The following is a 12,911-nucleotide window of genomic DNA, read 5'->3' as shown; positions in this document are numbered from 1 at the left end:
AAAAACAATAGTGAAAGAAGCAAGAGTCAGTCCAGCTGGACCCCTTTTCCCTTGAGGTGGGGTGGGGATGGGGAGAGTTCCAATCTGCTCCGTATTTATTTACTCCTCCTGACACCACAGTGCACGGTGTTGACCCATCCGGGGTGTGTTTTCCCCTTAGTAAGAGAGCATTCTGCTTTTAGTACCACATTTTAAATCTATTCTTGAATACTTTGGACATGGCATCCTACCCAACCAAGGCAGGAGTGAGAGTGAAGGGGTATGACGTTAAAAAAAAAGTGGGGAAAAATTTAAGCAAAATTGTTTCTGGCACGTAGTAAATAATATAAATACGTGTTGAATACATGAACAATGAATGAATGAATAATTGAAAGTATCCTGTGTTGATTAATTTTTGAGTCCAGCTAACTGTATAGACTATCTCTAAAAAAAGAATTAAGATTAGAAGTCTTTTGGGTGTTTATCACATGTTTTAGTTGACTTCAATTGATTATAAGTAAAGGAATAGCTTGTTTTATGCTGTTTTAGGCACAAGTTCCTTGCTGCCCTCAGGATATCAGAGAAATGAATTTGGCTTTGTGAGAATGTTTCCACACAACCCGGAGTCAGGAAACCACACCCTTTCAAACCGTACACTCACTCACACGCAGATTTAGGCTTAGCTGGATTTTTATGTTTTTCAATTTGCCTACCTTTTATAAAACTTTTTACTTTCATGTAATATGCACTCTCTTATGGAAGTATCCAACCCATTTAAAATTAGAGCTTTTCGTAGAAACAAAGCCTAGAGTTTTATAATATGTATCTTTCTGAAATTTGTAAGCTCTACAAATAACCACATCCCACGCTGGCCTTACAGCTCCAGGGATGAACAAGATATTCAGCTTTTGACTATTTAGATCACTGAACGTCATGGCTAGAAAGGGTCTCAGAATTAATCCCTCCCACTCCTCCCACCCCCAACCACACACACCCGTCTCCCCATAGAACCCACCTTCTCTTGTGCCCATGAGAAAACTTTTGTCCCATAGCAGACCTTTCCCAGAGTATTTCCATCGTATTCTTTCCGATGCTTTCACCATCTGTGTCCACTTTGCTAACCAAAAAGAGCATTTATTTTAATAGTAGGTAGAATGCTGGTGAATCTGATGACTCTTCCTCAGCGTTTGTGTTACCCTTGCAAAAAGAGAAGGCTGGACTATCAGGGGCAGATTAAAAATGCTCTCCCAAGTGAGGGGTTGTGGGGTGCCCTGGTTTCTGCCATCCCAGCCTTCAGCTCAGCCACAAGTCATCCATCATGTGCCCCCTTCAAGTTTAGTTTCACAAATAATGAAGCAGCCAGTTTTTCATAGTCAATTCTTCCCAAATACCATACCTAATGGTTTTGTGTGTGTGGTTAAACCTTGTTGAATAATGTGAATTCCAAATCCATAGAGTCTGAAAAGGTGTTTCCAATATTTACTCAATAAGAGTATAATGCACCTTTAAAAATTAAGTGAAGAGGTTGGATAAATTAGCATGTACATGTGGTGGCATTTGTGCACATGGGAATTCTAATGTACTGAAAATAGCAATATTCATCAAAAATTAAAGTATCAAGTTAACTTTAAAATATTTCCGACTAAAGAACTAGTATTATGGAGAAACACCGATCTATGTTGAATTTTTCTTTTACAAGTTACTGTGTTTTGCTAACGATACTAAAGTGAGCTACGCAATCCATATGCAGATTGTTTTAGAGCTGTGGGATCCAGCTAAATTGACCAGTCATAAGTTCAAGTCCGTTAGTATTTTCTTTTAGTGAAACATACCTTGGCTAAAACCTCCACAGGCACCTCAGTGGCTTCCATGTTGGTTTTTTCTGTGGCCCTCCAAAGACTCTAATTAATCCTTTTGTGTGGATCCAGCGTTTCCAGGTGGACATCTGTGGCAAAAAGGAAATGATTTGTTCTTAGAATGCATAGGATGAAATCTGCCCTTTTGGAAAGTGTCCCAGATGTGTTCACAGGTAGCCCCAGCTGTGGCCCTCGGGAGTGGGGTCAGCCAGACGCTCACAGGTGATGTGTGCTCTCTCTGTGCACTGGCGGCTTGGGTTGCAAAATTGTTAGGGTGGAAAGGAAGGGCCATGTGCCAGCAATCCCAAAGCCTGTTTCTGTAGGGTCTGGTCAGAGGCAGACTGGTTTCCCCTCACAACAAACACCACAAAGCTCTCCGTAGTTCATCTCCCACACTGGCCTGTGTCAATGGAGGGATTCCTTGGTTTTCCAGCCCTTCTGCACACAGAAGGAGGCGGTCTGCCGAAGCCTCTATTCCCCTGAGAGCAGTTTCCCTATGTAGCATTTCCTAGGGATGTGGAATTCCCATTCAGATACCCTAGTGAGACCTGCCATACCCCACGACTAAGAAGCTAATCTTTTGCGTATGTGAGTGTAGTACCCCCGTTAGGTGTAGCCTTCCGTATCAGTTCGCCCTTGCTGTGTAAGAAGCCACCCCAATACTTAGCATCTTAAAAACACAATCACGATTTGCGGGCTGGCAGTTTGGGCGCAGATCAGCGGAGTGGTCCTTTTGTGAGACTTGCCCGGGCTCCCTCACGCAGATGCAGTTTGTGGCTTGGCCGCGCCTGGATGGCCTAGAATCTCTCCTCATGTGTCCGGGGGCTGGCAGACTTTCAGCCAGGGCCTCTTGTTTCTTTTCCATGTAGCCTTTCCAGCAGGCGCATCTGAGCTTCTCCCCAGGGTGGTCTCAGCAGAGAGAGAGAGAGAGAACGCCCCAGTGCCCACGTGCTTTCCAAGCCCCTGCGTGTGTAACTAGAACTCCTCACACTGCTGCCTGCTCTTCAGGGGTGGAGAGAAAGACTGCCCCTCTTGGTGTGAAGAGCTGCGATGTCACATTGCAATGGGGCATCCAAATTGGACGGCAAGGATTCTGACAATGACTTACAATCTACCTAGCTTTGCTTTTTTGCTTTTATGTTTTTGTTAATTTTCATGATAAAAAAAATTCAAATATACATTAACATGCAAATATACCCCAAAGTAGAAACAATAATCCCATAAACCTGTCCTATGCCCGTCACCTGGATTCACCAGTTTTCAGTATCTTGCTACATTTGCTTCCTCTATTTTTAATTTTTCTCTTTGCCAAAGTATTTTAAAGCTCAATTCCCAAACACTGTGCTGTTTCAACTCTGTTGGTTTCATTGTGCTTCTCCTTACGTAGCCATCTAACACTCAGTCCATCATTCCATTTCCCCAGTTGTCTCAAAAACACCTGTTTGCAATAGGTTGACTTGAAAAGGAACCCATCCATATAAAGTCCCTAACAGCCCCAACTTGCGTTGCTTTTTTGCTATTGACTTGTTTGGAAAACTGAGTCAGTTCTCTTGTATAGAACCTCCCACATTCTGTGTGAGGTCTGACAATTAAGTTCGCGAACTTGTGGCGTCGAAGTTGCTCACCTTTTTTGATATGAGAAGGATTATTCATTATGAAGTTGTACCAACTGGAGAAACAGTTAACCAAGTTTACTATTGGGAAGTGCTGAAAAGGCTGCGTGAAAAAGTCAGACGACCTGAACTTTTCACCAACCATTCATGGCTCTTGCATCACGACGAGGGTTTCTGGGTGGGAATTTCCGCCCGTTCTCGGTAATTTTTTCGCTTTCCCGTTTCCAAATCCTGAGAAAAGTTGGTTGGGGAATCGGGAAAATCGGCGCCTTGAACCCAGGTTGTTGATAGTATCAGCTGTCACTTTGTGGAAACGATTCATCGTGGAGAACAGAAAACCGTTTATATCTCAGGATTCCGGAACAGGAAAGCGAAAAAAAATTCCTGAGAACAGGTGGGAATTCCTGCCTGGAAACCCTAAGATTCACAACAGTGCACCAGCTCACACGGCACTGTCTGTGAGGGAGTTTTTAGCCAGTAAACAAATCACTGTATTGGAACACCCTCCCTACTCACCTGATCTGGCCCCCAACAATTTCTTTGTTTATCTCAAGATAAAGGAAGATATTTGGATGACATGCAGGACATCAAGGGTAATACAATGACAGCTCTGATGGCCATTCCAGAAAGAGTTCCAAAATTGCTTTGAAGGATGGACTAGGCGCTGGCGTCAGTGCATAGCTTCCCAAGGGGAGCACTTTGAAGGTGCAGTGATATTCAGCAATGAGGCATGTAGCACATTTTCTGGGATGAGTTCGCGAGTTTAATTGTCCAACCTAATACTCATCCATTCACTTCCTTGTGGGGTCATTTAACCTCCATCTCTGCCTCCTGTGTTTCTGTTTATGAAAGTTAGCGTTATAGGCTGAATGTCACTCCCATTCCACTCTGGGGGCAGGCATCCTTTTTAGATAGTGCTGTGCTTCCAATTGTGTCACCTAAATGTTTGCTTATCTGACTTTTAATGGGGCTGACATTAAAAGTCCCGTTCCACTCTGGTGGGCTGGTCCTTTGATGATCATTGCCTGATTTCCTCATCCTATATCATTCCTTCCAGATTTACTAGCTAATATTATAGGTTATCAGAAACTCGCCCTCATCAATGAGAGTTATTGGTTATCTGAAGTAGAGTTCATACAAAATACATTCTTTCCTTTTGATTGACAGCTTACAGAATAAGGAGTTGGTGCCCAGGTTATTTCAAGGGCTGTTCAACAAGTAGTTGTCTGGGGTTCTCTTGCTTTCCCTCTTTTTTGTTATTATTATGAATTCATGGGCTTAGCTATTCAGTGTGTTTCAATCAGTTGCATTTTTCTGAGGCTCAAATTGATTCACCTTTGGCCACTGGGAGCTTGTTATTGGCTTCTGTATCCCTTTGATTCATTATTCGTTGAGAACTTTTTTGCTTTCTGGCACGAAATAGCCCAGGATTAGTTTGGGTATTTCTTGCTCCAGACCTGTAATCAGACATTACTGGCTGGAGATTACAACAAGGGAACTAGATGTGTTCCTTGCTTTTGCGTTTTCATTATCTCGGGTCCTTTTCAATGGAAAAGTTAGGAAACATGTATACATTTTTAAAAAATTGTTATACTGATTTTTAAAACTTAAATTAGAATTGTAAAACTTTTACTTCTTTGATTTTACACTTTCTCTTAGAGTTGATTCCTCATGTTTACATACACTAATATGTCTTAATGTATTAACCAATATATTCCTAGTGTAAAAACATACAATATTCACATTATTAGCATACACTATATATATTGACATGTAATATTAGCATTATTACTTTGAAGTTGTTATATATATAACTTTGAACTATTATATACATAATGTAATAATGCTAATATGATAGTTATATATTAAAGCTAATGTATTCAATACACTAATATAGTAATACACATACATAGCAGCTGATCTATATATTAGTTAATACACTAATGAATATATAAGTTTTATATTAGTTAATGTACACATACATATATATATAACAGTTTCAAACTAATAGTGGTGATATGATTACTAACAGACTACCAAGTGAAATTTGAGATTTCTCTGCAGTGCTGTTAACCTTAGAATATATTATACTAAGAATACACAGCTAAAGCACTTCGTGGAAGAGTCATTGGAAATAATTCTTTTCCCTGTATGTTAGGTCACCAACTTACTGTGCGTTTTCTTGCTTCAACTTGTTTTCAGTTTTTACAGATTTCTTTTTTCTTCTTGATTACATTTATTTTTCCTAAAATACGTAAAACGTTTATGTTTCCAAAGTCAAAACTATATTACAAAATACATCTAGAAAAGTCTTGTATTGCTGATGTCTTCTCCCCGCTAAACGTAACTCCTTTTATTGTTATCCTTCCAATGTTTTTTTTGCAAATATATTGATATATTTTATTTGCTTTTAAAAATTAATTTAAATATAAAAATATATTTACCTCTTTTTAAATGGAGTTCCACTAACTTTTCTACATTTTTGTTTATTTGTTTTAAAAGACTATTATTATAAAGGTTTTATCACATGTACATAGACACACACACACACACACACAGATGCTCAAACATGGTAAAAAGAAACAAAATCCAAATGTTATACTTTGGAGGACTAGACCATCCAGCTTCTTTTAAGGATTGTCTCTCTTTTATTTTTAATCCATTGAGTTTGGTGCTGTCACCTGGGGAAGACAGACTCCAAACTAAACTGGGGTTGACAGTTTTCTTCTCATCTCCCTTGATTGTCTGAGGCTGAAAAAGTATCCACAGCAGTCCTTTCACAAAGACTCTTAGGAAAAAAGTTGGTGAACATCGTAAGGACAGTGAACGTCCAGGTGAACCTGTGTGTTGTCCCCTGTGACCTTGCGCTTTACACTCGGCCTCATTCTCACAAACCTGAACTTAAGAAAAGTCTAGAGGCTCAAAATCAACATGTCCAAAACAGTGTTGATAAGATTTGGAAAGGAGAACTTGGCAAAATTGGAAGAATATTAGAGAAATTAAAGCATTAAAATTGGTAGAACTTGATGCAGTTTAGATAATAAGTTTAGATAACAGTTTAGATAACAATGTTAATTTTTTTAGTTTTTAAAAATCTACCACAGTTATGTGGAATGTTAACATTAGGGGAAGCTGGGTGAAAGGTATGCAGGCCTTTTTGTACTCTCTCTGCAACTTTCCTGTAAAGCGGAAATTATTCCAAAATAAGTTGTATTTCACACACACACACACACACACTCCCATGCGACAGACTAAGAAAACTTACAGTGCATTCGATGCAAAAGGATGCATAAAGAATTTCAACAAATAAATAAGAGAAATACCTAACAGATAGAAAGGGGGGATGAAATAAACAGGCAAGAGATACACTATTTTTGTCAACCAGATGGGCGAAAATGTAAAAGATTAATATTGTCACGTGTCCTATGGGTGGGGGAAGCAGGAAGTTGATCTGGTTTCTTGGAGGGCAAGTTGACAGTTTAAAATTTTTATTTTAAATAAGTAGATGTCTCAACTCAAAAGGTTCCCTTTGGGATATCTCTCCTAGAGAAATACTTGCACGTGTGTTTCTCTAAAAGGGACATAAGGATTTTCGCATCTAATAAGGATTTTCGCATCTAATAAGGATTTTCATTACAACACTATAATATCAAAATCAACTTAAACTACAGTACCTCCATATTATGGAATATTAGATAGCCATTTTTAAATGATGAGGTAGATTTTCTTGGTTGGACATACTCTCCAAGACCCATATATTGTGGGGAAAAAAAATAAGTTGTAAAACAGTAACTATAGTCTATCATGTTTTTTAAAAACCATGTATTATATATCTACACACACACATATCTCCTCTCTCTCCCTCCCTCCTTCCCCCTGTCTCTGTTTCTCTCCATATATATGTGTAAATAAATATACAGGAAGTGATATGGAAATTCACTTCCTGTGTGCTATGTGCTGTTGAGTTAGCTTTGACTCCTGGCGACCCTATGAATGAGTGACATCCACAATGGCCTGTCCTGACAGCTCTGCTCAGCTCCTGGAGACTCAGCCTGTGGCTTCTTTCATGGAGCCCATCTGTCTCGTATTTGATCTTCCTCTTTTCCTGCTGCTTACTATTTTCCCAGCATAATTGTCTTTTCCAAGGAACTCTGCCTTCTCACGATGTGCCCAAAGTGAGTCAGCTTCAGCCTTAAAAGCTCTTCCTTATTCAATGTTGTTATATGACTTTATCGGCAGAGGGACACTTTAAGCAATTTATGGAATTTTTAGAGATAGGGCATAGGAGTGAGATTAGGATTTTTTTTTGTTACGGTGCTTTGATAAAGTTCTCCTAATTCTAGTGTTTTGTATGTATATTCTCCGCTATGACATTATCAACATTTTTTCATATTCTACCACAGTGTTCTAATACTTCCTCTTTGCACTTTGTGCATAAAGTCAGAGCTTGTACCAAAAATAACATAAATATGCTTTTCTAAGGATTTTTTGATAATGGAAACATATACATATAAAACATAAACATATAAAATGTGGATGTGGTATAGGTGTTCATTTGGTCAAGGCTGTTTTAACAAATGGTTCGTTCTAAAATTAATACAGATTTTGCACACAGCGATTTTTTCACTCTGAGCCGCAGACACCAAAAGTCCCACAGGAAGTTGTCTTCGTAAGTGTTGTGGTTTTTCAGTTTCCTGTTCAGTTTGCACGAGACGATCAGAAATAAGAAATCTGTGCAATGGAAAGAGATTCTTGGTTGAACTCTATTGTAACTCTAAACGAGAATCTTAAATTTGCGTAATTTTTTCCCACCTAGAAGGTTTAGAGCAGCTGTAACCACATTCATATGTCAGCATTAAAGTTGTGGTATAATTTGAACATTTTTTTGGTGTTCAGTGGATAAACTCTTCATTGTTCAAGAGGCAGCTATTTGAGAATATGCTTTATGCTTTCCACTTATGAAGGCATCTCCCCAAAATAAACCGGAGTAATGGAGATGTGATTTCAGATATTGATCAGTTTTGTTACTTTTACAAATGAAAAAAACTTTCTCGTTTCCTTGGAGAGAAGGAGATAAATAAAACATATTATACAGTTTAGATATTGTAAACCACATTGAAAATGTTTAAAAGGACACTTATTGAAATATTTGTATTAATGTAATTTTTAAAGCTTCGGATTCTCAAGGTGAAATTTTTTTGCTTGATTTCATTATTTTTGAAACCATGGCAAAAGTAAAATAAACTAAAACTGCAGATCTTCAACAAATCATTGTAATCTAGCATTTAAATTATACAGGGGAGATTTGATGAAAAGTAACAAATGAGAAAAAAGGAAAGGTTTCAGCGCATTTGTAGATAGTGTCTGGTTTAGGGTCTATTAAAGACAGTCTACCTAGTTCTGGGCCTGTTATGCCAATTGCACATACTATTAAATGGTAAGAGTAATAGTGTGAAATTTCTTCAACAACCACTTTTTAAAATTAAAAATAGTATTTTCCAAATTTAAAAAAAAATAGCATTTGCTTTAAGGAAATTTTAATTGCAATTCTTAAAAGAATAAATAATATTTTGTCCAAAAACAAACAAAAAGAATTGCACACAACATGACTTAAAAATAAGTGTCTTCAAAAATTTTTCTGTAGGGGAAAAAAAAAAAACAAAGAAAAAAATAAGGCTATGAGTTGTAGTATGGTTTTTCCCCCAGGTCAGGTAGTTTCAGGTTGCAAAATACATGGTACTTTGAAATCTTGACATTTAGGTCTGATACATGGATATTTATTGGTTAAGATACATTTGATCTTTTCATACAGTTGAGTTCTAAAGAGAAAACCATCGTTCAAAACTTGATGTTTATGCTTTTTTCCATTTGTGTACCTTCTGTGGCAATATACTAGGTACTTTAAAGATGTTATCATTTGATGTTACTCAGAATTTCTGACATTTGACGAGAGCTTTCCATTTTAGAAAGTATAGGATAACGTCTCTTGCATATTCCTTGGTGCTTAGGAAAGCCGCCAGCATGGTGGGAAGTTTGTGTAGTGGCTGATTAAACTGGACAGTGGAATAAATGTCTTTACATCTTTTTCCGCCCAGTATGAGCTGGAGGAACTGGGTTTGGAAATGCAAGGCAGCCTGACCCCTTCACTCACCACTAAGAATTTCAGCAGTTTTGATGCCAAAAAACTATTTTAAAGATCTCTGTCTCGTTGGGCTGGAGAAAGAGACTGTGGCTGTATCTTGAGGCCTAATGTGGGTGGGCCAAGAGCCCCCGAGTCTCTCGGGTACTTCAGACTGCTTGCCTTCGAGTGCCCATGCCCTCGTTGCCAGCTTTCCTTAGGTCAGTCGGTTTGTCGAGAATCAGCGCAATTATTCTGAGCCTGTTGGGAGCTCCTCAGAGCTGAAAGCAAGGATGGCGCTTTAGAGAAACGCATCCTGCCTTCAGAGGGGCAGGAGGGCCCAAGCACGTGGTGCAACCGTGACCACCGTTGTCGACTAGGTTAAGGAAGGACAGTCAGGGATTTGCAGCGGCTGCCCCCCTGCGTGGGTCTAATCCTGCGTGGCTTGTTGAGGGCAAAATGGACAAATCTCTCAGAAGTCAGAAAAGGTTTGGTACACAAGGGCTCCCCCAGGGGTATTTCCGCCGGACCTTTGAATAAAACAAACAGGAAGATTCACACGCCAGCGGAAACTCTGTCTTCCACGTTACTTCGGAAACCGGGCTTTTCCTTCCGCGACCGAGTGCGGACCCCAAAAGGAAGCGGGTCCCGGCCGCTCGCCCCGCCCCCACCGCTCGCCCCGCCCCCATCGTGGCCCCGCCCCCGGCTGGGCATGCTCAGTGGGCCAGGCCGGCAGGTTTGCGTGGCCGCCCGCAGTTGCCGGCGCCGGCTCAGCCCGCCGCCGCCGCGTCCCTGCCCCGGGGCTGGTTCCAGGGAAGTTAGGTGTGGAAGCCGGCTTCGGAGGAGCCAGCGGGCGCGCTGCGGGGACGGCGGGAAGCCCCCGGTGCTGCCGAGGGGCGAGCGGGCGGGGCCGACGTGGCCGAGCCGCGAGAGCTTCGGGAGGCCGAGCCGGTGGCCGCACTCGCAGGGAGGCGCCGGCCGGGCGCGCCCCGTGGAGAAGACCCGGGCGGGGCGGGCGGGCGTTCCCCGGACTTTTGTCCGAGTTGAGTCCCCTCCCCGTGGGCCGGGCCTGTCCGGCCGCCCCCGCCCCCAGCCCCGCTCGCTCCCGGGAGATGTTTATCCGGGCTGTGGCGTGAGGAGCCGGCGGGCTGGTGGCGCGGAGTTTCGGGTCGGAGGAGCCTCGCGCGGCGCTGGGGAGAGACAAGATGTCCGCCAGAGCCGCGGCCGCTAAGGTGAGCGCCTCCGCGGCCGCAGGGGCCCATCCCGAGCGCCTCCGCGGCCCGCGCCCCGCCCTCCTCCCCGCGGGCGTCTGGCCGGGGGCGGGGGCGGCGGCGGCGGGTGGGCCGGGCGGGCGGGGGCTGCGGGCCGCTGGGATCCGGGAGGGCGGGGGCTCCTGGGAACCGCGCGGGCCCGAGGAGGGGTGGCGAGCGCGCGGAGCGCCGTCCCGGGCAGGTGCATCGCCGCCGGCGTCGGTGCCTGGCTCCGGCTCGCGGCGGGCGGGGTCGCGCAACAGGTCCGGCGCCGGGGAACTCGGCGTCGCGAGTGGGTCGTGCGGCCCCCGGCGCCAGCCTGCGGCGGGCGGGACGTCGGGGCTTGGGCTGCCGCCTCCGGCTAGCCCGTAGCTGCTGTGTTTGGAGGAGTGGTTGGTCCCCGGCGAAACCGTGGAGTTTCGATCTGATGTCACTGTGAGTGGTATGCGCGCGCCAGCGATAAGACATGGAGACGGTAAAGCACTCAGCCTGTGTGTAGTACTAGGTTGGATTTTTTCCCCACCCTGCATTATTTAAGGTAACATTGAAAAAACTAGCCCCTTCACACTTAATTGTAGTTTAATTTGAATTAAACTTTCAAAAGTAACACAAAATGCCCCTACAAATGGACAATACGATGAACTCTTAAAAATAAAAACTAGCAAGGATCTGTGGGTTCAGCAAAGAAGTAACACTTTGTCCTGTCAATTCTTCTGTGTGCTTTGAAGTGTTATGCCCTTTTCCCAGTGCTTTGTAACCGACTTGTATATTACATCAAAAATCTGAAGTTCCTAAAAATCAGTTAAAATCCTCTTCTCTTTTTGTACATTTTAATCTTTCATCATAAAGGAGTACCTGTTCGTTTGAACAACTATAGGAATACAGAAATGAAATGTAAATATCCGGGCCCCTCCCCCCCATTAAAATCGATTCATTAATTGAAACATCGAAGTACTTAGCAGGTTGTGGCACTTATTTTTCTGTTTGAAATGCTTCTTCATAATATCTCTGGACAGGTATAGTATGGCCCTGAAGTTTCTGAACTCAAGACCCTGTTTTCCGGCGGGCAGAAGTTTAGTGGTTGCATTTAGTAGTGAATAGATTCTTAGAGTATTCTTTCTTTAAGAAGACTTTAATTTGTATCTCTCTGACTTTATGTTGATGATGAACAATCTAAAGATAAAATTTGATCCAATAACTTGGGGAAAAAAGGTAACATTTTGCTTTGATTTTTAAAATAAGCTCACTTTATTTACCTTTTCTGGGGCTTCCTTTCCTAGGAGGAAAGGCTTTGTTTCCCTAGTACACGGAATGTCAGTTTGTTCCTGAAGTGTGGTCTCTGGCATTTGATATCCTTTAAAGTGCCTTAACACACTTTAAAAAGGTTATTTCAAGACGGGAGAGAAATAAGTTTTTGATGCATTGCCATAGTAAGATAATTTAGGAGGATTCATACTTTTCCTCCTGAATTATGGTATTGAGATTTTATGGCATGTTGAAAAGCATCACAAGTTAAATATTGTCTTGTAGGGACATTTGCATTTTTAACTATTTATGAGTAAAATATGAGTTGAAAGCTTATTTTTTTGAATGCTGTATTATAAATCCACTGAAGTCTTATGTAGAAGAGTAAGGCAGGCCATGAAAAATAGGTGAAATGAAATAATATTCAACAATCTGTTTTCAAATCACATTTAATTTTTTAAGGTGATTAAAATGCTTGCGAAGAGCCAGGCTCCTTACTCAGTACTTTACATATGATACTTTTGTTTTCCCCACCCTCAGTTTAAAAAAATAAATAAATAAATAATGAAGACACTTTAATTTTTCAGCTTGCTTTTTTTTTTACCATCATAGTTTGTAGAACTCTTCTCTAAGCTGATACCTCTGATTCTATATTCTTTGTAATGGTTGAATAGTTTTCTATCCCATTAATATGTTGTGGATCATTCTTGCCTTTTTGATAGACATTCAGCTTGTTGCCAGAATTTTGCTATTGTACTAAGTAGTACTATGTCTGTCTTTACATCTCTGCACTTATATCGTATTACTATATGTCAGATTCTTAAAAATGGATTTTCTGGGTCAAAGGGTA

At 41.6% G+C, this 12,911-nt stretch overlaps 1 protein-coding gene across 13 annotated transcripts in view; it reads left to right on the top strand.

Moving 5' to 3' along the window:
* The window catches only part of TJP1 (tight junction protein 1), a 195,261-nt gene that overhangs the window by 97,815 nt on the left and 84,535 nt on the right, over positions 1–12,911 (top strand). For 2 of the 13 annotated variants that reach the window (XM_074318116.1, XM_074318115.1), the window contains exon 1: positions 10,323–10,798. The exons of 9 other annotated variants lie outside the window; for them this stretch is intronic. In XM_074318116.1, coding sequence (XP_074174217.1) covers positions 10,772–10,798 — 27 coding nt within the window. In that variant the 5' untranslated portion in view covers positions 10,323–10,771. Of the gene's footprint in view, positions 1–10,302; positions 10,799–11,012; positions 11,252–12,911 lie in introns of those variants that run through there. 2 more of the 13 variants (XM_074318111.1, XM_074318114.1) reach the window with 2 other exon arrangements.

Source organism: Rhinolophus sinicus, linkage group LG13 (assembly GCF_036562045.2).
Source record: "Rhinolophus sinicus isolate RSC01 linkage group LG13, ASM3656204v1, whole genome shotgun sequence".
Lineage (NCBI taxonomy): Eukaryota > Metazoa > Chordata > Mammalia > Chiroptera > Rhinolophidae > Rhinolophus > Rhinolophus sinicus.
The sequence above is the reverse complement of the archived record's forward strand: the minus strand, read 5'-3'. Positions and strand labels throughout refer to the sequence as shown.